Source organism: Lactuca saligna, chromosome 4 (genome assembly GCF_052625555.1).
Source record: "Lactuca saligna cultivar CGN05327 chromosome 4, ASM5262555v1, whole genome shotgun sequence".
Lineage (NCBI taxonomy): Eukaryota > Viridiplantae > Streptophyta > Magnoliopsida > Asterales > Asteraceae > Lactuca > Lactuca saligna.
The window spans coordinates 90,181,041-90,204,165 of record NC_136420.1 but is presented as its reverse complement, the minus strand read 5'-3'; the positions used below and the strand labels follow the sequence as shown (position 1 = coordinate 90,204,165).

The 23,125-nt window shown below is 30.7% G+C and overlaps 2 protein-coding genes across 3 annotated transcripts; both read left to right on the top strand.

Annotated features, from left to right (window-relative positions):
• The first annotated feature begins 205 nt into the window (after positions 1-205).
• On the top strand, positions 206-3,196 carry LOC145042360 (equilibrative nucleotide transporter 3-like). Of its 2 annotated transcripts, XM_078990756.1 has the most exons (10): positions 206-496; positions 638-738; positions 818-922; positions 1,008-1,163; positions 1,246-1,389; positions 1,492-1,597; positions 1,743-1,915; positions 2,280-2,440; positions 2,533-2,791; positions 2,865-3,196. In XM_078990756.1, the coding sequence occupies exons 2-10, from the start codon at positions 664-666 to the stop codon at positions 2,970-2,972; spliced, it is 1,287 nt and encodes a 428-aa protein (XP_078846882.1). In that variant the 5' UTR covers positions 206-496; positions 638-663; the 3' UTR covers positions 2,973-3,196. The 2 variants fall into 2 exon arrangements, with proteins under 2 accessions (XP_078846882.1, XP_078846883.1); XM_078990757.1 differs by having other exon boundaries at positions 206-738.
• A 7,018-nt stretch (positions 3,197-10,214) lies between these two features.
• On the top strand, positions 10,215-22,564 carry LOC145039887 (equilibrative nucleotide transporter 3-like). The gene is made up of 9 exons (XM_078987888.1): positions 10,215-10,277; positions 10,373-10,477; positions 10,599-10,754; positions 10,832-10,975; positions 11,081-11,186; positions 13,020-13,192; positions 13,547-13,707; positions 20,418-20,676; positions 22,200-22,564. Exons 1-9 carry the CDS (start codon positions 10,215-10,217, stop codon positions 22,305-22,307), a joined length of 1,275 nt encoding a protein of 424 aa, XP_078844014.1. The 3' UTR covers positions 22,308-22,564.
• Positions 22,565-23,125: the final 561 nt, after the last annotated feature.

The window sequence follows — 23,125 nt, the reverse complement described above, 5'->3', positions numbered from 1 at the left end:
TTTTTTTTTTGGTTGCAAAAGCAGTGGTTCTTTTTCGAAAAATGAATTTTTCTTTGCATTTAAAACAGCAAAAATATGAAAATATAAGAAACAAGTGCAGAAAATGTAAGATCTATTTAATATTTTACCAATTAACGCTAAGATATTTTGTTTTACTCATTTGATAGTTAATTAATACAACAAACTTATCATTACTCACTTGTAGAAGAAAAAAAAAATGTCACTCGACTTTCATGGCACTAGATAGATGGCAAATTGACCCGGTCACTTGTTTTTTTCCCGTGCTTTGTGCATATTCCATTAACGGAAAAATCGTCTGTAAAACCTCTTGTTAGATAAGAGTAGAATCACTAATCCATACAACTCTTATGCATGATTCCCGCAACAAACTCCTGCATACAGCATAAAACTTCACATCACAATTCACAACCCATCTCGGAAATGAAACTATAAGATCTACAACATTTCTCTACCAATTTCTTGAATCCTCTCTTTGGTACGTGTATACCCTAATATTTATCCTTTTTCCGCCATCCAATTCGATTGTTTCATGTCGACGTATAACTATAATACGATCTTGGGTTTTGAAAAACTCATCTAACGAAAGAATTTGTCTTTGGGGAATTTCGACAAACAGGTTGTAGACATACTGATTACTGATCAATGGAAGCAGAAGTAGCAGCAATGCCATTGCCAACATCAACTGATCATGAGAAAGAGACGCCCACAAGGCTAGAGGTACCAGTTTCCATGTAATCTTGAGAAATTGCGAATCTTTGAATAAGTTTGGATGATATACGAAACTGTGAAATTGCAGGGGAGGTTTACTGCAATGGTGGTGTGCTGGGTTCTTGGAATTGGGTGTTTGTTTTCTTGGAATAGCATGCTGACGATAGAAGATTATTATGTTAATTTGTTTCCGGTAACTTTAAATTACTCCATTTGTATAAAAACTCAAACTTTTTTTTTTTTTAAATTCAAACTAACAATTAACACCTCCATTGCAGAAATATCACCCCTCAAGAATCCTGACGCTCGTTTACCAACCATTCTCCCTCGCAACACTCGCAATACTTGCATACCATGAAGCCACTATAAATACCAGAAAACGGAACTTATTCGGATACATTCTTTTCTTCTTCGGTACTCTCGCTGTTTTGCTTGTAAGTCCCCAAAAATGTCTCGGATTTTTTTGGAAAATTAGAAACCAAGTGATTCCATTTTGTCATTCTGTGTGTATTGTAGTTGGATTTAGCAACATCTGGTAAAGGAGGAATAGGAAGTTTCATCGGGTTGTGTGCAATAAGTGCTGCCTTTGGAGTTGCGGATGCTTATGTGCAAGGTGGAATGATTGGAGACTTGTCATTCATGTTGCCAGAGTTCATTCAAGTTAGTAATTTTCATTTTCAGTTAAAATTATTAAATCTGTTGGTTTTTCACTATGTTATTATATTCTTATATGATAATTCTTTAGTTGTTGGAGTTTTTTAGTCGTTTCTAGCTGGGCTTGCTGCATCTGGAGCTATTACCTCCGGTTTGAGATTGCTCACCAAGGCCGTTTTTGATAATTCGCAAAACGGTTTACGAAAGGGAGCACGTAGGTCCTTCACTTTATGACTTCATAAAGAAAGTAAAAGGGAAATGTTCAAATTTTGTTTACAAAAATTGCTCATTTGTTTTTTCTTTCCATTTTTCGTTGTGATGCTATTTTCTCAAATATTAGAGAAACCTTTGTTTTGCAGTTTTATTCTTCGCATTATGCACAATCTTTGAGTTGCTTTGTGTCCTTCTATATGCGTTTGTGTTCCCAAAGCTTCCAATTGTAAAATACTATCGATCAAAGGCAGCTTCAGAAGGGTCAAAAACGGTTTCAGCCGACCTTGTTGCTGGTGGGATTTATTCACATTCGGGAGAGGTACTTTTTTAGGGCTTAAAGCAAAGAAAGATAACGTGCTTTCATAATTTGTATAAAATAGTACGTGTCTCGCGTCTTTCTTTCTATTACAACGTTGTACATTCAATCTTTACTTCATAAAATCACTTTATTTCAAAAGATTGACACAATTATAGAATTGTGCATTCATTTTTTTCTTATTGTACAGTGAAAAGTGTTTTGTATTTAGATGACCTTGCTATAATTAGGTACATTTGTGAAAGTGTAATTTTGTAATAACATAATTAGGTATATTCTATAATAAACAAATCAATAAAAGTACATTGCTATGTCTGAGTTGCGAAACAATCATTTGATTTGCTAAACTTCAATCGGGTTTTGGTAGGACGAAGCAAACTCCACAATACGTGAAAGATTGAGCAACAAGGAATTGTTACGAGAAAACATAGATTACGCGATGGATATGTTTTTAATATATCTTTTAACATTGTCTATTTTCCCCGGCTTCTTATCTGAAGACACGGGATCACATAGCTTGGGTTCATGGTAACATCAACACTCTCAATATCCATTGTATAATAATAATAATAATAATAATAATAATAATAATTTTTGATAATAACATCATTTGTTGTTAGGTATGCGCTTGTTTTGATTGCGATGTACAATGTGTGGGACCTTGTGGGACGATATATTCCATTAATCAAATGTGTGAAGTTGGAGTCACGAAAGGGACTCATGATAGCGGTTCTTGGGAGATTCTTACTTATACCCGCATTTTATTTCACGGCTAAATATGCCGATCAGGGTTGGATGATATTTTTGACATCGTTTTTGGGGTTATCTAATGGCTATCTTACAGTTTGTGTCCTCACTTCGGCTCCAAAAGGCTACAAGGTACGTTTTCGTGCTATAGCCTTTTAGTTTTATTTATAATTTCTAATGTATGTGTTGTTATTATTGTTTGAAGGGACCCGAACAAAACGCATTGGGGAATATACTTGTGTTGTTTCTTATCGGAGGTCTTTTTGCCGGGGTAACGTCCGACTGGTTGTGGCTAATTGGCAAAGGTTGGTGAGAGAGATAAAATTATGTAAATTAGACGTATTGAAGTAAGCTAGTTTTCTAGAGTAATTTGGTATCAAGTGTAGAAATAAGACATGGTAAATAGTATATATTTGGTTTGATGTTGCATTTTGATCTCATTTCTTTTTCTATTTAGCAAACACAATGAAAGGTCTAGGCATATTCTCGTGTAACATTAGAGGACAAGAAAAACAAAACCAAAATAAGAATGGCAGTGGAAAAGATATGTTGACACGATAAGATATTAAAATACCGTTTACCAATGAGAAAGATTACCAAAAAAAAAAAAAAAAAAAAAAAAAAAAAAAAAAAAAAAAAAAAAAAAAACATACAAACTTCACTCCTTTTGTTTAGGTAGTGATATTAATTTATATTTGGTTTTTCTCATATTTATAGTCCATGTTTGTTTGTTTGTTTTTGAGTTATTCCAAAATTATTGTCTAATTCTTGAAATAAATATCATTATTACCAAAATGTTCATCATTATTACTTAACAACCAAAACATTTAATGATGAAATTAAATACAAGAAAGAGTAAAACTGTCATTCTATTAGATAAGATTAATGATAATTAATGTTTCTTTAATTTGTTCATTTTTTTGTCTTTGAAAAATAATTTTGGGACCGTTGGAGTTTACGAGAGACGCTACCAAATAATTTGAGCAAATGTGATTTTTACATGATAAACAAATGTGATTTTTACATGATAAAACGATAAAGGATTGATTATGTTAGAGCATCCATCTATATTGAATTCAATGTATTGTGGAATTATTATCACACCATCCCTTAAATACTTATTCAACTTTACTTTTAACATAATCATAATCACTATTTTATTTTATCTATTGAACTCTATTTAAGAATTGAGAGATCATTGAAATCTTCTGTTAACTTCACTTCATGTAATCACCAAAACTCAATTAAACATTCATCCAATTTGAATCATCACCTCATTTAACTCTTATACTATTTGTATTATGGATTCCATCAAGGGGTGCTTGTTATAGTGAAATAATCAAAGGGAAATTGAATTGTTTTGTATTTTCCTTGTTTGTTTTGGATTAAAATGAAGAAAAAAAGGAAAAAAAATTAATTCCATTTCTATCAATTTTATTCTCTATTATTTATAGGGAAAATGTGAGAAAACATTCATCAAACCTCCGAGAAATAGATAAAACGGAGTATTGAAGAATCCACCCAGCTCTCCACGGTTCGAGCCCGAAACTCTTCAATCAATGATTTTTTTTTTTACTTCTTCATTAAGTTTTTTTTTTTTTTTTTTTTTTTTTTTTTTTTTTTTTTTTTTTTTAGATATCGACGAGTTTAAGTCTCTCTTTGATGCGTTCAATATTATAGCATAATCTATCTGCCCTACTATGTCTATCTCAGTCTTAAACAATTTTGCTTTCAATCTTGGCAAACCAAAGTTATCCAATTAAGCTATTTTTGTTTACATGTCATCAATTTACTTGCACCTGTGTTTTAGTTCATCAGTCTTTTGATTTATAATGTGCTTAAGTTCATTTTTTTGACCGACAAATACAAATATATACTAGATTATTCAACATATGTTTACAGTGGACCTTGAACCCTCGACCTTAAGGAGGGATGGTAACACCGGATACCGTTGGACTAAAATAATTTGGACCACGACATAAGTGTCGGTGCACCATGTCATTAGAACCAATGGAGCTTTGTCCAATCCATGTGGTGAAAATAGGTACATATTTCTACAAAAGAAGTTAACCGTACGGAATGTGACAAAAAAAAAAAATAATAAATAAATAAATAAATGTATTAAAGTCCCGCAAAAGTGATTATCTTTGCTTACTAATAATGGATTGGATCAAAGTCTTGTAACCCATGGCTCTGTTATGGCACGATTCAAGCAATACATCTCTTGATTTTGTGTATTTGTTACAAAATATACATATGTATATTTTGATAAAACAAGGTTTTAGTAATAGACTGCCAAATTTAATTATGACTCTAAAAGTGCACCAAAGAAAGGAGAAAAAACCGGGTTATTTAAAAAAAATGAACAATAACATAAAAACCCCCTTAAGTTTGTTAGAAATGTGCTCCTTTACTCTTTTGTGCATTTTAGGTTTACTAATACCAGATTCTTGCAATTTTTTTCGATTTTACCCTTTTTGGAAATTTACCCGATAGAACTAAACATTTCTACAAAAATTAAGAGCTTTAATGAACCAGAAAATTAAACTCAAGAGCTTTTATGAACAAAAAAAAAAACTAAACATTTATGTTAAATGTAAGAGCTTTATTGAACCAGAAATACACAAAAAAGTAAAATCAATCAAAAAGTTGCAAGTATCCTGTATTAATGAACCAGATTAGATTTATTATTTTAAAAAAAAAAATACTAAATTGCAATAAGTTCAAAAAATAAACTAACTTATACATGCCAAACAAAACATAAGTAGTTACATTTAGGAGTGAATATGGTACGGTAACGATTTTTTTTCTCTAAACAATTTAACAGACCAAATTCTAGTTTATATAAAAAAATGTTATCAATACTATGTCAAGTATTCTTTGTACCAATATGTTTGATTACCAACAAATTTGGTTGGTACAAATTGATAATGATATATATCAACTTATATTAATTTTCTATTATAAAATTTAATGATACATTAATACATTGGGTAGCTTTGACGATTAATAAAGAAATTTGTTAGGTAGTTTTTTTTCCTTTACTAAAGAAATCTATTAACGTAACATTAAAATAATGTTTCATATTTGTAATTTAACATGGTCGTAAGTATTAACTAATGTGGTTAACTACTTATATGATGGTCTTAAAACTATAAACACTAAACATAATCGATAGTTGGTATACAATTATATATATATATATATATTCAAATGTTTCTAGCAACTATTGCGTTCCTAAATGCACCAATGAGAATTCAAGAAATAATAAATAACTAAATAAATCATTTAATGTTATATATATATATATATATATATATATATATATATATATATATATATATATATATATTCAAATGATTCTAGCAACTATTTCGTTTCTAAATGCACCAATGAGAATTCAAGAAATAATAAATAACTAAATAAATCATTTAATGGTATTTTGGATCTTTTGTACTTTTTAATTAAGGAATCATTTAATTGAAAATCCTGCAATTAAGGAAATAAAATCAATATATTTGATATGATCTCTCTCTTATATCATGTCTTATATCTGCGAGTATTCACTTTCCCCGAACTCAAATCGGTCACCAGTGGTTTCAGCCACCATTGGTGTTCATCCTCCTCCAATCGGTCATCAACACAGGATACGAAGTAAGAATCACACGGGTTTCTGTCTCATTCACCATCCGCTTATCCGAGAAAAGGGGATGAAAACTAGAAATCAAGCCAAGCGAAAGCGTCAACCATATGGTATCGTTTTACCATCACTACATTAGAATTTACATCCTTGTTAATTTTACTGTATTTTTCTAGTAGCTACGTTTCTCATTTTCGTAATATACACATGAATATGCAGTTTGATTTTCTGAATACTGAAAGCCCTAGGCACCTTGTATTTGGTTTGCTTGAACTTTTATAGGAGAATGTTACAGCACCCGTCCATTTTATCCCTAAAAGTTGATCGCTTTGAAAAGAAAACGACCTACTTTTTAAATTCTACCTTCTGCGAAGGAAATAGAAAAATGTTGATGAAAGTTTCTTGCAGTTGAATTCTAGCACTGTTATGCTTGAGAAGTAATGTTGGTACCCTAGATTTTGTATATCCAGGAAATAAGTATGCCATAAACTAGATTCAAGAATGTTATTGGAATGCTAAAACTGTTGGGATACCAATTAGTTCTTTTCCCTTTGATTCAAGATTTTTAGATGATAACATTCACTTACCTCTCCATGAACATCAATGATTCGGTTTTAGGTGTATATGTGAATAAAGTTGATTTTTTGACTTCAAAAGCACACACCCAAGCACTTATAATCAAGGGGTCTCTTTGGAAAAACCTTATGATGATGAAGGACTGAATGAAATCCTTTGCTTTACATTTTGTAGGTCAAGATGACACGAATAAGGAAGCTGGAGATGATCCAAAAGCAAATAGTAATGTTTTTGTCACTTCGTGTTTCATCACCACATTGTTTATACACTTGCAATTGTTCATGATCTAAAAACATCTTTAAAACATATTTGACTCTTTTATATAATTATATGTCTAGCATAAATATTTATAAATAATGGAATCAATAAATCAAAGAAAAAAAATGCATAATTAAGCTAATTCTATGAGAATAACATTCTTACCGTATCATCAGGTGTTATCTTCATCTTCAACTGTTTCATTCTTTAAGAATTTTTTGCATTTAAGTTATTCTTCTATTTGAATAATGTGTAAATAGTATTATATTCTTGCAGAATCACAAAAGAATGATTCTGTCATAATTATTTTTTGGTATAATCACATAAAAATGATTATGGTAGAATCACATAAGAATGATTTTGTCGGGATTCTATTGCAACTGGCTTTCATGCAATGCAATTCTGATAGAATGTTAATTGTTTATATGTTTAATGTGCAGTTGTTACAAGTGTATCATTACAAAACATTTGGCAATGAATTTGTGATAAAAATGGCTTGAAGACTTGATGGGAAAAGCTTGAAGAATGAATCAAAGAATGATCACAATCACTGTTTAAGAATGTTGTTATTTTTTTGAAGAATTACACTTGTTATTCTTTCAGAATATTGTTATTATTCATTGAATCACAATCATACAATGTAATTATCTGGTATATCATTAGTTCAAGAATCGATTTTGTGTATTCTTTCAGAATGTATTTACTAGTTTATGGTTGGCATTTTGTCATTCTAACATAATAAAATCGAAAATATATTTGCTAGTTTATGGTTGGAATTCTGTCATTCTAATAGAAGAAAATCGAAAAATATATTTACTAGTTTATGGTTGGTATTCTATCATTCTCACATAATAAAATCGAATTTTTAAATTTGAATTAATTTAAAATATTCAGATTTTTAAAAATAAAGGAATTAATTATCCCTAAAAATCTGAAAATTTCTTTTTTTTAATATAGGTTAATTGACCAAAACACACTTATACTGAAATTTGTATGATTATATGGTATATGTTATCATATTCTAATATCATAGACCTTCACATCATGACCTTCAGATCTATACATTTTGATACACAATATTTAGTAAAAACAAAATAACCTAAGCATATATATATATATATATATATATATATATATATATATATATATATATGTGTGTGTGTGTGTGTGTGTGTGTGTGTGTGTATTGAAGCCCATATTTGTGGTTAAAGGCCACATTTCCTAGACACTTCATTAAACTAAAAGTTTTACCATTTAATGTGATATACTTTATTTTAATAAACCCTTTCATTATTTCACCAATTAATGTGATATACTTTTTTATTCTTTATTACAACAAAATTACTTTTTGTTTATGTAACAGTCATTATATAAAATTCAAAAATAATAAATTTATTAATATAAACGATTATAATATGCTGCTATAAATATTTAAATACCTTATTTTATTAAACAAAATTATTATGGAATTCAACATCACTAAGTTTTAGAAGAACAATAAATTTTACACTAACACTCATGGTACCGAATAGCAGTTGACTTGGTCACGATATTTGTTCTCCGTGCTTTGTGGATTCCATTAATGGAAAATCGTATGCAAAAACCTCTTGTTAAAAAAGACTAGAATCAGTAAACCGCGGAACTTTAATTAATCATTCTTATCTTGCAAGATTATATATATATATATATATATATATATATATATATATATATATATATATATATATATATATATATATATATATATATATGTGTGTGTGTGTGTGTGTGTATTGAAGCCCATATTTGTGGTTAAAGGCCACATTTCCCAGACACTTCATTAAACTAAAAGTTTTACCATTTAATGTGATATACTTTATTTTAATAAACCCTTTCATTATTTCACCAATTAATGTGATATACATTTTTATTTTTTATTACAACAAAATTACTTTTTGTTTATGTAACAGTCATTATATAAAATTCAAAAATAATAAATTTATTAATATAAACGATTATAATACGTTGCTATAAATATTTAAATACCTTATTTTATTAAACAAAATTATTATGGAATTCAACATCACTAAGTTTTAGAAGAACAATAAATTTTACACTAACACTCATGGTACTGAATAGCAGTTGACTTGGTCATGATATTTGTTCTCCGTGCTTTGTGGATTCCATTAATGGAAAATCGTATGCAAAAACCTCTTGTTAAAAAAGACTAGAATCAGTAAACCGCGGAACTTTATATATATATATATATATATATATATATATATATATATATATATATATATATATATATATATATATATATGTGTGTGTGTGTGTGTGTATTGAAGCCCATATTTGTGGTTAAAGGCCACATTTCCTAGACACTTCATTAAACTAAAAGTTTTACCATTTAATGTGATATACTTTATTTTAATAAACCCTTTCATTATTTCACCAATTAATGTGATATACTTTTTTATTTTTTATTACAACAAAATTACTTTTTGTTTATATAACAGTCATTATATAAAATTCAAAAATAATAAATTTATTAATATAAACGATTATAATATGCTGCTATAAATATTTAAATACCTTATTTTATTAAACAAAATTATTATGGAATTCAACATCACTAAGTTTTAGAAGAACAATAAATTCTACACTAACACTCATGGTACCGAATAGCAGTTGACTTGGTCATGATATTTGTTCTCCGTGCTTTGTGGATTCCATTAATGGAAAATCGTATGCAAAAACCTCTTGTTAAAAAAGACTAGAATCAGTAAACCGCAGAACTTTAATTAATCATTCTTATCTTGCAAGATTCCATCTTATCATGCAAGATTCCAGCATAAAAAGTCCCTGCATAGCGTGTCCATAAAAGGACCTCTACACTTCACAACCCATCTCGGAAATCACACCAAGATCGATAATTTTCACTCCTAGTTTCTTGAATCCTCTCTTTGGTACTGTATAAATTCTACCATTTCCACTATGAATTTCAGTTGCTTTATGTTTATGTATAATGCATATTGATTTTTACTTTTAAAAAGCTCATCTGGGGAATCTCGACAAACAGGTTGTAAACATACTGCTAAAATGGAAGCAGCAATTTCAACGACAACTCGTTATGAGAAAGGGAGTACACCCACAAAACTGGAGGTAACACTTTACATTGCTTTGTTTAGTGATCTTGAGAAACTGTGAATCTTTGAATAAGTTTTGGATCATGATAAACGAAACTGTTAAATTTGCAGGGAAAGTTTACTGCAATGGTGGTGTGTTGGCTTCTTGGAATCGGATGTGCGTTTTCTTGGAATAGCATGCTGACGATTGAAGATTACTATGTTCATTTGTTTCCAGTAATCTCCTAATTAAACCTACCACTCATGTGGCATCACCTTCGTGTTATGTTGACTTATACATCATACGTACCATTCTTTTCAATCGAAATTAACCATGATTTTGGACGATTTTCTGTAGAAGTATCACTCCATGAGAGTCCTGACGCTCGTATACCAACCTTTCGCCCTCGGAACACTTGCGATTCTTACATATCATGAAGCCAATATAAACACCAGGAAACGAAATCTATTTGGATACATTCTCTTCTTCTTCAGTACTCTCGTTGTTCTACTTGTGAGTCCCCAAAAATGTCTCAGAACTTTTTTGGAAAATTAACAACGAAGTGATTCCGTTTGTGTCATGTATTGTAGTTGGATTTAGCAACATCGGGTAAAGGAGGAATGGGAAGTTTCATCTGCGTGTGTGTGATAAGTGCTGCCTTTGGATTAGCCGATGCTTATGTGCAAGGTGGAATGGTTGGAGACTTGTCGTTCATGCTCCCCGAGTTCATTCAAGTGAGTACCTATAAATCAAATTATTATATATTTGTAATTTGTGTGTCTGGACTTGTTTTTGACTATGTGATATAATGATTTGTCTTGTGGTTGGGGTATTTATAGTCGTTTCTAGCGGGGCTTTCTGCATCAGGAGCTCTTACCTCCACTTTGAGATTGTTTACGAAAGGTGTTTTTGATAATTCACAAAACGGTTTACGAAAGGGAGCACGTAAGTCCTTCACATTTATATACTTTTACATTTGGTTTTCTATATTGGAAAGTGGTTTTTCTTGGACCCCATAATAATCAATAGAGTGAGCAATGGAACCATGTAACCATGTATCTGCTTTCGGAAGCGAAACTGTCTAGGAGCTCTTGGTTCTGGTTCATAAAGTTTTGGAACCGTCTCAAGCAGTTTCGATTCCGATTCTCGTTTTCTGGAACTGCTACTCGCTGGATATGATATCAATATCTTTATTTTTGTGAATTATGACTTTAGGGTGTTTGGATAAGAAAAAAAAGAAGGTGTTTATTGCTTATTGTTTATTCTCACCACAATAAGTTAAGGTTAAGTGTTTGGATAAAATCCTTAAAAATCAACTTATTATATTAGGAATAAGCTAAATAAGCTAATTATAATAAGCATCTCTCTCTTGCTTATTGCTTATTGCTTATTGCATATTTCCACCTAAGGATGAGCAAAAGGACCGAACCAAACGGAACCCCCCGGAACCGGCCAGAACCGGACCCGACCTGGAAACCGGCTTCGACCAAAATCAAGATTCGAACCGGCCCGACGGTTCTACGGGTTCTTGTCGTGTTTTCAAATGTTGGAATCGGTCCTCGAAAAATAGCATCATACGGTTCCGGTTTTTTCGGTTCTACCAGTTCCAGTTATATCGGTTCTGGTTCCCGGTTCCAAAAATCCACAAAAATAACGTCCTGGTCCTGGCGTGACCGGTTCCATCGGGTTCCGGTTCGAGTTCTGATACCAGTTCCGGCCGGTTCCCAGGTCCATATGCTCATCCTTATTTCCACCACAAATAAACTAATAAACAATAAGCTAATCCAAATACCCCTTAGTCAATTAACCTTGCAAACAAGATTAAATATTTTATTTTGTGGTAAACATAACTTATCGTGTTAAATATTTTTGTCAAAAAAAGAGATAAATTCAGTGAAATATCATCATTTTCAGTTTTTATTTTAGTTTATTTATTTATTTTAAATTGACCAGAAATTTCGTAGTGGTATGTGTGAAATTAAAAACTTATTTTAAGATATTTCTTCATTTTCTTACCCAAAATAATATTAACTAAAATCTTTCTCAATCCAACAATCAATCTCCCACTATAAAAATTATTTTTGTTGCGAAATTGCTTTTAGAAAGTATGAATCAATAGAAAACGAAGAGCAATTTCACCATATTTTGAAAAAATAATTTTTTTAAGAGGCCATACAAATTGTTTTATCAATAGGCCCATAGATAAATATGCTGTCATTTGTACTAAAAAATGTCATTTTGTTAAAAACTCTCTGTTTTGACCATTTTGTGATTTTCCTAAAAGAAATTACTTTTAAAATTGTATTTAATTTTAGTAGAATAGTTTGTGAATTTGTAAGGATTTGAGACTTTACCAAAGGGCTTATAGCCTAGTGGTATTCGGTGTTGTCCTCCCTCATTGAAGTTGAGGGTTCTTGTCGTGGACATAATGGACATAATGGATTTAATGTGTATTTTAGAAATAGATTAGATTTGTCGTTTAAAAAAAAAAATGGTACAATGTGAATTGTTAGCGGAGTTAGGAGGAAACTATGTATAACTATCTAGATTAATTATTTATCCTATTAAAAAAAACAAAACAAAATACCCAAATATAAAAAGGATCCCTGCTAAGTCCAACTTTTTAGAAAATTGCTCTATTTGTTTTTTCCTCCAATTTTCTCAGTTATTTATTTCAAAAAAAAAATTTAATATAATGTATTCAAACATTATTTTATCCGGATAATACTTAATCGAAAAACAAACAAGGTCTAACATAGATAAATCTTTGTTTTGCAGTTTTATTCTTCACGCTATGCACAATCTTTGAGTTGCTTTGTGTACTTCTATATGCATTTGTGTTCCCAAAGCTTCCAATTGTAAAATACTATCGATCAAAGGCAGCTTCAGAAGGATCTAAAACAGTTTCAGCTGATCTTGTTGCCGGTGGAATTTACTCGCATTCTGGAGAGGTACTAATGTTAATGTCGTTCTATATATGTTTGCGTATTATAATACTTCATTTTAATTTATTTATGTTATATTTATATCGTTATACATATAATTATTTTTAAGTCATTACAGTAAAACAGAGCTTTTATTAGTACTTTTATACTATAACAAAGATATATGATATATACTTAATGAGATTGCTATAACCAAATAGATTTTTCAACATGCGATGTATAACATAAGGAAATAAAAATAAGATGTCACAATAAAAAGTCAATTCAAGTATAACTAACACATGACATTTTTCCAAATGGTTCTCTTTTAAAATTGTAGGTATGATTGCTAATCTTCAACCCCTCTTGGTTTCTTTGCAGATAGAATCAACTTCCAAAAAACTGGAACGATTGAGCAACAAGGAATTGTTACTGGAAAATACTGATTATGCAATCGATATGCTTTTGATATATCTATTAACACTTTCTATTTTTCCTGGGTTCTTATCCGAAGACACGGGATCACATAGCTTGGGTTCTTGGTAACATCAACACTCTCAGCACACATCATTCATCCATTATACCACAATTTATACGTAGGGTACAATCTTAGAAGCAGGAAAATTTTAACAAAAATAATAACAATAATAATAGTAGTAGTAGTAGTAGTAATAATAATAATAATAATAATAATAATAATAATAATAATATAATGAGTGTTTAACGAAAATAGTTATTAGCTGGTAGCAGGTAATGGAAAGCTGAAAGTTGGAATCTGTAGTTTCTATTTGTTATATAAGTGTTTGACAAAAATAGTTAGAAAATTTTGAAATATACAAAATTATAGCAAAGAATAATTGTTTAAATACATGAACATATTTTTAAGGAAATTCTAGAAAATAATTTAAAAATCTTAGATGTAAGTTCTTTTATATTTATTACATTTAATGTTTAAACAAAAAGTTAAACATTCGTACTACAAAATCAAGTTTTTGTTTAAGATACAATGTTTTGTCAAAAGCTAAAAGCTACAAGCTCAAACGTTCTGTATCAACGTTCTGTATCAAACACGTCCCTAAATCAATACACCATCATTATTATAGTTGGCAACAAATCATGATTCATTTAATTAATGATCTTCATTGGTTCTATTCCAAAAACAAAATTACTACTTTTTTCCTATTGGAATAAGATGGACCAAAACCAAAGTGAAGAGACCAATAAAAAAATTAAGACCAAAGTAAATGCATATGTTAAACCCTAGGTAAAATGATAATTTCACCCTTAGCTTTTTCAACTTCGGCAAAGAAAATTTCTAAAATCAACATCAAAGATAAAAATCCTAAACCAAATCACACAAAAATCCCTTAAATTGGCTTGGTATCTTTTTGCATCAAAGTGTATATACCTTTCAACACGATAAAACATATCTCGTGTAAGTTATCATCAAAACAAAAAACTATATATACCTTCCAACAAGATAAAACATATCTCGAGTAAGCTAGTCGCAACAACCATTTTAAAACTCTTTCTAAAAGGTAAACACATTTTTCAATGACATAGCTAGAATTTTGTTTTACGGTAAACCAAATGATTCATAAAATATAAACAAGTAGCAATATAAACAAATAGCAAAATAATTCAAAAACTTTGAAACACAATTTATTAAAATTGTCTAATCAAATCTTGATTAATTAAGAAAATAGGGGAAAAATAACAAAGCTAATGAACAATAATGATGTGATCTACTCAAAAACTTACATGTTCGTGGCAAAAATTATTATTTTCATATAGAATTTAAAGTTTTTAATGGATGGATCATATCACAATTCACATCCCTAGCCTCTTTTATTTAACAAATATATATATATATATATATATATATATATATATATATATATATATATATATATATATATATATATATATATATATATATATATTATCTTTTTTATTTAACAAAAATATATATTCTATATATAATATATATATAAAACTTCAAATTTGTATGTGTGGGCCAAGGCTCATGGTTGTATCTATGTGGCTACCTTTTTGAAAAATAGAATTCAACAAATAGTCGAACTTGTAAAAATAACTAATGTTATGAAAAGAAATTTATAAGATAGACCATATCATTTGTAATCAAAGATAAGGTTGACATAACTGTATATATATTACTACATATGCACTAGACATTAAAGGATGCATTAGATAAACACTAGTGCGTAACATAAGAGAAATAATTATTGTTTCATCATATCATCATATTAAACCATAAGTCTTTCAATCGATATTATCTGTAATAAGCAGTTAAAGCTCTCATCAAAAGTCATATATGATGAGCAACAAAGTTTTTATTAAAAGCCATCTATAATGAGGAATGAAGCTCTAATCGAAAGTCATATATAACGAACAAAGAACTCTATTAGCCTAGTTTATATTTATGTAAACTATTAGATTTATTGTATACTTGAGGGGTGTATACTGTATCATTTATCTAGTATTTATATAAGATAACTCTCATGCTGGTGTGGTATTCCATTCATTACATGGTATCAAGAGCCCTTCAACCCCTCCCTTCCTCTCCCTCCTCATAACCGACTCCTCCATTGTTTCCGGCGATCTCACCATGGTCGGCTCCTCTAATGACTCCATCCTCCCGATGAACACCCTCATTCATCTCATCACCATTCGTCTCTCTTCTTCCAATTATCTTTTGTGGGTAAATCAAATGGTTCCCCTCCTAAATTATCAACATCTCCTTGCACATATCGATGGCTCCTCGGAAGCTCCACCCACTCATCATACCGTGGACGCCAAGCAAGTTGAGAATCCGGCCTTTGCAGAATGGCAAGCCGCCGATCAACGCACGGTTCTTCTCCTCCAAGCCTCCCTCACGAAGGAAGCTTTTTCTGAAATCGTGGGTCTTTCCTCCGCCCGCGCCATCTGGACTGCTCTCGAATCCGCCTATGGAAACTCGTCCATGGAACGGGTTCAAAATCTACGCGACCAACTTCGGCTTCTCTCCAAGGGTGACTCTCCCGTTTCTGATTATGGTCGCAAGTTCAAGGCCATTTGTGACCAACTAGTGGCTATTGGTCAAGCCGTTGATGAATCCGACAAATGTCATTGGTTTCTATGTGGCCTTGGCGGCAGTTTTGAAGCTTTTTCCATTGGGGTTCGCACCTCGCGTATCACTCACTCATTCCGGGATCTCCTTGCGTAAGCCGAAAGCCATGAATTGTTCATCAAATCGATCCATGGGCAGCCCACCCCTGCTGTCGCCTTTTCCGCTGTTTCAGCGCCTAGCGGGGCTGCTCCCGCGTTTTCTGTTGGTCAGGGTCGCGGTGGTGGCTCCGGTGGTCGTGGTGCTTTTTGTGGCGGTCGTGGTCGCGGCCGTCGGCCTCCTCATTGCCAACTATGTAGACTAAATGGGCATTTTGCTAGTGCTTGCCCTCGACTTTCCACTTTTGCATCTAACTCTATTCCAAATGAAAGGGTCTTGACGAAGGCGTTTTTAGCGAATTGTCGCGTCACTCCACCCGCTCCGGATTGGTATGTTGACTCCGGGGCCTCAGACCATATGGTCTCCTCCTCGGGCTCGGTCACTCAATCCGAGCCTTTCCAAGGCGACGGTTCAGTTCATTTTGGTAATGGTACAACTCTTCATCAAAATAAGAAGTGGACTCTTGTTCCTCGTCCGTCTCATGCCAATATTTTCGGTTGCCGGTGGTTGTTTCGCACCAAGTATTGTGCGGATGGGACGGTTGAGCGCCACAAAGCTCGCCTTGTTGCGCAAGGATTTAGTCAAGTTCCGGGTCTTGATTTCTCTCATACGTTTAGTCTGGTGGTCAAGGCGGCTACTGTTCGTGTTGTTATCACTCTTGCCGTTGTTAATGGTTGGCGGTTGTGCCAACTCTATGTGAACAATGCCTTCCTTCACGGCACCTTGGATGACACAGTGTTCATGCACCAACCCCCGGGCTTTGCGTATGCTCGCCATCCCGACTATGTGTGCAAACTTAATAAAGCTATTTATGGTCTAAAATAGGCACCGCGTGCATGGTTTCATCGTCTCAGTTCGTTTTTAGTTCAACATGGTTTTACTTGTAGCCGTGTTGATCCGTCTCTATTTGTGTTTCGCCGAGACTCCTGCATTATTTATTTGTTGGTCTATGTTGATGACTTGATTGTCACCGGCTCCGATGATGCTATCATATCCTCGTTTATTTCTCGTCTTCATGCTGAGTTTCGTATTAAAGATCTTGGGCGGCTAAATTACTTTCTTGGCCTCGAAATTGTGCATCATTCTAGTGGCCTGTTTCTGTGTCAGGCCAAGTATGCTCATGACATTGTCTCACGTGCCGGTATTCTTCATGCCAAACCGGTGCCTACTCCTCTTGCTGCCAATACCGTTTTGGTTCGTGACAGTCCTGCCTTTGCCGATCCCACCCTCTTCCGCTCGTTGGTTGGCACTCTGCAATATTTGACCATTACTCGCCCCGACATTTCCTATGCGGTTAACCAACTTAGCCAGTTTCTTGCTGCTCCTACCGAGGCTTATTTTCAGGCGGTCAAACGCCTTATTCGCTATGTCAAGGGTACTCTATCGTTTGGCCTCACCTTCACACGCCCTCGGTCTGTTGCTATTGTTGGTTATTCTGATGTCGATTGGGTCCGGTGTCTTGGAACTCACCGCTCCACTTATGGGTACTCAATATTCCTGGGGGGTAATCTTGTATTATGGAGTGCTAAGAAACATCCCACAGTTTCCCGCTCCAGTTGTGAGTCTGAATATCGAGCCATGGCGAACACGGCAGCTGAAATTATTTGGATTACTCATCTGTTACAAGAGTTATATGCTTTGCCCACCGGTCGTCCTACACTTCTTTGTGATAATCAGAGTGCATTATTTCTCACTAAAAATCCAGTCGCTCACAAACGTGCTAAACGCATTGACCTTGACTATCATTTTGTTCGAGAGCTAGTTGCATCCGGAAAACTGGTCACCATGTTTGTTCCTACCAAGCTTCAAGTCGCTGACATCTTCACCAAGAGTCTTCCTCGACCGCAGTTTGAGCAGTTTCGTCGCATGTTGCGCCTTGGGTCACCGCCTCTTGCTTGAAGGGGGGATATTAGTCTAACTTATATTTATGTAAACTATTAGATTTATTGTATACTTGAGGGTGTATACTGTATCATTTTTCTAGTATTTATATAAGATAACTCCCATGCCTATTGGTGTGGTATTCCATTCATTACAAACTCATTAAGAAGTAAGTCCACCATATCAAACTATGGTCAAAAGCCCGATGTACTATGTTATCATACATGTTTCCCTTCACTTCCATAAATATCAACAACTCTTTAGAAGGTTCTATTTAATAAATTGATGAATAATTCCAACAAAATTCAATCTCCATTACTTGGAAATAGAATTTTCGGTCAAGATCAAGAAGTTCTCACTTCTCAGTTCTCACCTTATACTCTCTAGAAATCGTTCGAATGAAGAATTGGGAGAAGCCTCAGAGGTTTAAGATATTTAATTAACTTCCAAAAGTTCACAAATGATTCTTGAAGCCATACTTACTCTAAACTCACCCTACGCGGACCTACATTTACATTAAGTCCCAAATATAATTTTTTAAAAGTTTTTAACCAAAATAGGGTGATTGGAAAAAATATTTACCAATATAGTATAGTTTTAAAAATATTTACCAAACTAGTGTTTTTCTCATTTTTCTTGTATTTTTCAGTTTTTTTTTTATTTGATTTTAAATATTAGGTTTTTTTGTCCAACTTTTTATTGATTTTTTTCTTAAATATCAGTATTTTTTTATTTCAGTTTTTTTTTTGGTAATATACGTTTAAAATAGTATAAAAAACAAAAAATGTATATAGTTACACACCTTATCGTCAATTAAAAATAAATTGTTTTAATGAATTGCACTATTATAATTGACTATTGCCACCTATCACAAAAATAAACACCATAAAAAGTAAAGTTTTCTAGTTACGCTAAAAATATTTTCTAATAATTATGTAATATTTCATTTTTAATTGACGTCAAAACATCTGTGTTCAACGTATATTAAAAATGTTAAGATAACATTTTAATAAATTATGTTAGTGACTGCAATTACTCATGTTATAAACTATTATAAAATGACCTATTAAAAAATATCGTAATATTATACACTATCAGTAATGGTTAATATCATTGCAAATGTTATTTTTTTTGGTATTATAAGAAAATTTGCCGATAAAGTTATTCATATTTCTATGAACTATAAAATAATTGAAAATTATAAAATAGTGTAACACATTAACACTTAATATCAAATGAATATATATATATATATATATATATATATATATATATATATATATATATATATATATATATATATATATATATATATTTCAAATTAAAAAAATTAAAACTAAAATAATGCATTAATGAATTTATTCAAATAAAATATTGTGGATCTTTAATTTGCACATAAAATTATATTTAGAAGATGTACATTGACATATATTTTTAATATATAAAAGCCTAACGGAGGAAGCAACGGCCTCTAGATAAATTTATCCAGAAAATGTATTACCGTTTAAAAGATGTTCAGTGGAACCGAGAAACTCTATTTTTCATGGTATTTCTTTTGTGACGGGTGATAATAATCAATTATAATAGTGTTATTCATTAAATCATCTTATTTTTAATTGACGAAAATGCATGAAATTATGTATTTTGTATACTATGTTAAAAATATATTTAAAAAACGAAAAAATTGAAATAAAGAATAAAAATCTGATATTTAAAAAATTAAAAAAAAACAGTAAAAGACTTAAATAAAGAAAAAAACTGATATTTAAAATAAATAAAAACAACAAGAAAATTTGAAAATTACAGAAAATGAAAAACCACTAGTTTAGTAAATATTTTTTAAAATATACTAGATTGGTAAATATCTGTTCCTATAACCCCAAGTATTTTGTAATTACTAATTATAAATTTTAGATAGAAATTAAATGGGATGGTGTAAAGTACAAGTTGTCTAATTTGTTTTTCCGACTTGACAACTACCAATTATTCTTATTATTGAAAATTATCTACAACCACTTTTAATAAGAACTTCAAAATAAATTATTTTTGAAACTTTTTTCATCTGATTATTATTATTCTTATTATTTTTGGAAATTATTATTATTATTATCCACAACTCCTTGTTAAACATCATTTCATTGTTAGGTACGTGCTTGTTCTTATTGCAATGTACAACATGTGGGACCTCGTGGGACGATATATCCCACTAATTAAATGCATGAAGTTGGAGTCACGAAAAGGACTCATGATAGCAGTTCTAGCAAGATATTTGCTCATTCCGGCGTTTTATTTCACTGCTAAGTATGCTGATCAGGGTTGGATGATGTTTTTGACATCGTTTTTGGGATTAACGAATGGTTACCTCACCGTTTGCGTCCTCACTTCAGCTCCAAAAGGCTACAAGGTTCGTTTGCGTATTATACTAATCTAGTTTCATTTATTTCTATTATAACTATGTACTTTTGATTTTTATTATTAGATATTGTATTTTGATTTTTGAGAAATCTAACCAAATATTACGGTGAAAAATTTTGTTTATGGATCATACTTCTTTTATAATTAGATAGATTTATCAAAATATATTATTGTAATAATAAAAAAATTAAAATATAATTTTAATAAAAGGATTCATGGAAGTATAATGTTGTTTCTTGTCTACGATCGTTGTTTTATTTATTTGAAATATATTATCGTTGTTTTATATATATATATATATATATATATATATATATATATATATATATATATATATATATATATATATATATATATATATATATATATATATATATATATATATAGGTTCAGGTTCATTTGAGACAATTCTAATTTTATGAGACCGTTAGACCAAATCTAAAAATAATTTTAAAATACAAAATAAATGGAAAAATCCAAAAAAAAAAATTTTAAATATTATTTTCGGAACTTGAATTAACTAAAAAAAATTTTTTAAAAAAACTCCAATTTTTTTTTGAAAAATACGTAAAATATTCTAAATAGAATATTACACTGATATATTGTAAAAAATAATTTTAAAATGCAAAATAAATGGAAAAATCTAAATTTTGTTTTTTTTAAATATTATTTTCGGAACTTGAATTAACTAAAAAAAATTTAAAAAAAATCTTTTTTTTTAAAATACGTGAAATATTCTAAATAGAATATTACACTGTATATATTCTAAAAATAATTTTAAAATGCAAAATAAATGAAAAAATCAAAAAATTCTTTTTTTAAATATTATTTTCGGAATTTGAATTAACTAAAAAAAACTAAAAGAAAAAAAACATGCGTCTCACGGTCTCACAAAATTAGGCTGTCTCACATGAACGTAACCCTATATATATATATATATATATATATATATATATATATATATATATATATATATATATATATATATATATATATATATATATATATATATATATATATATATATATATATATATATATATATATATATATATATATATATATATATATAACGTGAAAAACTTTTTACATGATGATACCATTTACCAAGTACCAAACCAGATATATTACTCTTATCTCCAACCCATGCATCGGTTCTATCCATATATAGAATTAAACTAGAAAGACTAGTACACCAGAATCATATATTCTTGCATTTTTAAGACGATGTAATTACTATTGCTATTTTTTGTTCTTTATTATTTGTGGCCTAATAAGTTTTATAAATATTAATTTGAAATAAACTAAACGAACACTACGATGTTAGAATAGTTATGGAGGGTACAACATGTTTTTTTCAATGACCATTTTTTATATAGAAAGGCGGTTGTGGAAAATATAAACACCATAACATATGGAATTAGTTCCAATTTCATAAGAAATATATACTTTGTATCTTGTATATTTTCTTCGTACGTATTAATGTATGTGTTTTTATGATTATTGTTTGTAGGGACCGGAACAAAACGCATTAGGGAATATACTTGTCTTGTATCTTATGGGAGGTATTTTCGTTGGGGTCACATGTGACTGGTTATGGCTAATTGGCAAAGGTTGGTGAGAGATGTAGGAGCATGTTAATTAGGCGTATTGCATATGCAGTTTACTAGTCTTTTTTGTTATCAAGTGAAGAAATAAATTATGGTAGCCTAATAAATTTATTGGGTTTGTCTTATTTTGAGCCTTTATTTAGCCATGTAGTAAGTTATGGTAGCGTTTGTTTTATTTTGAGTCTTTATTTAGCCATGTAGCTAGATAATTCTAGGTAACTTTTCTATTTGTAGTTGTATTTTCTCTTCTTTATAAATATAACTTTCTTTTAATAATGAAACCGTAACCATTTTCTTTTTAGATTGTTATTAGTTTATATTGTATAAGAGATCTACCCGATTCAAATTAATTTTGTAGATTAATTTATTATTTTCGTTGAAATTTTAGAAGAAAAAGGTCACCACTATTCATCGACTCGGTACTGTTCACTGGTTAGGTACCATTCTTTGATTTTTTTCGAAACAATATCTCTTTTTATTGTTAGGTATGATTTTTTTGTTTTGTTTATATATTCCATTTGGTTTGTTCGAGGGTTTTGATTGTTGTTGTTATATATGTTCGTCTGTTGTTAGTTTCGACTTTTGTATCTATTGTTGGTTTTGGATTATCTGTTTGATTGTTTATTGACAATATAGCTAAAACGATGATGTTCTTCAGTCAATTAGTATTCAACTTGATGGCAAAAGTATGTCTATTGAAGTTATGTTAGACGGTTGTAAATTATGCAAATTTATTGAAATTATGGAAGACTAATAATTCCAATATTAATATAAGGTTTATAAGTTTCAAAATCACCTCATAAGCTCAAATTCAATCAACATTAAACGA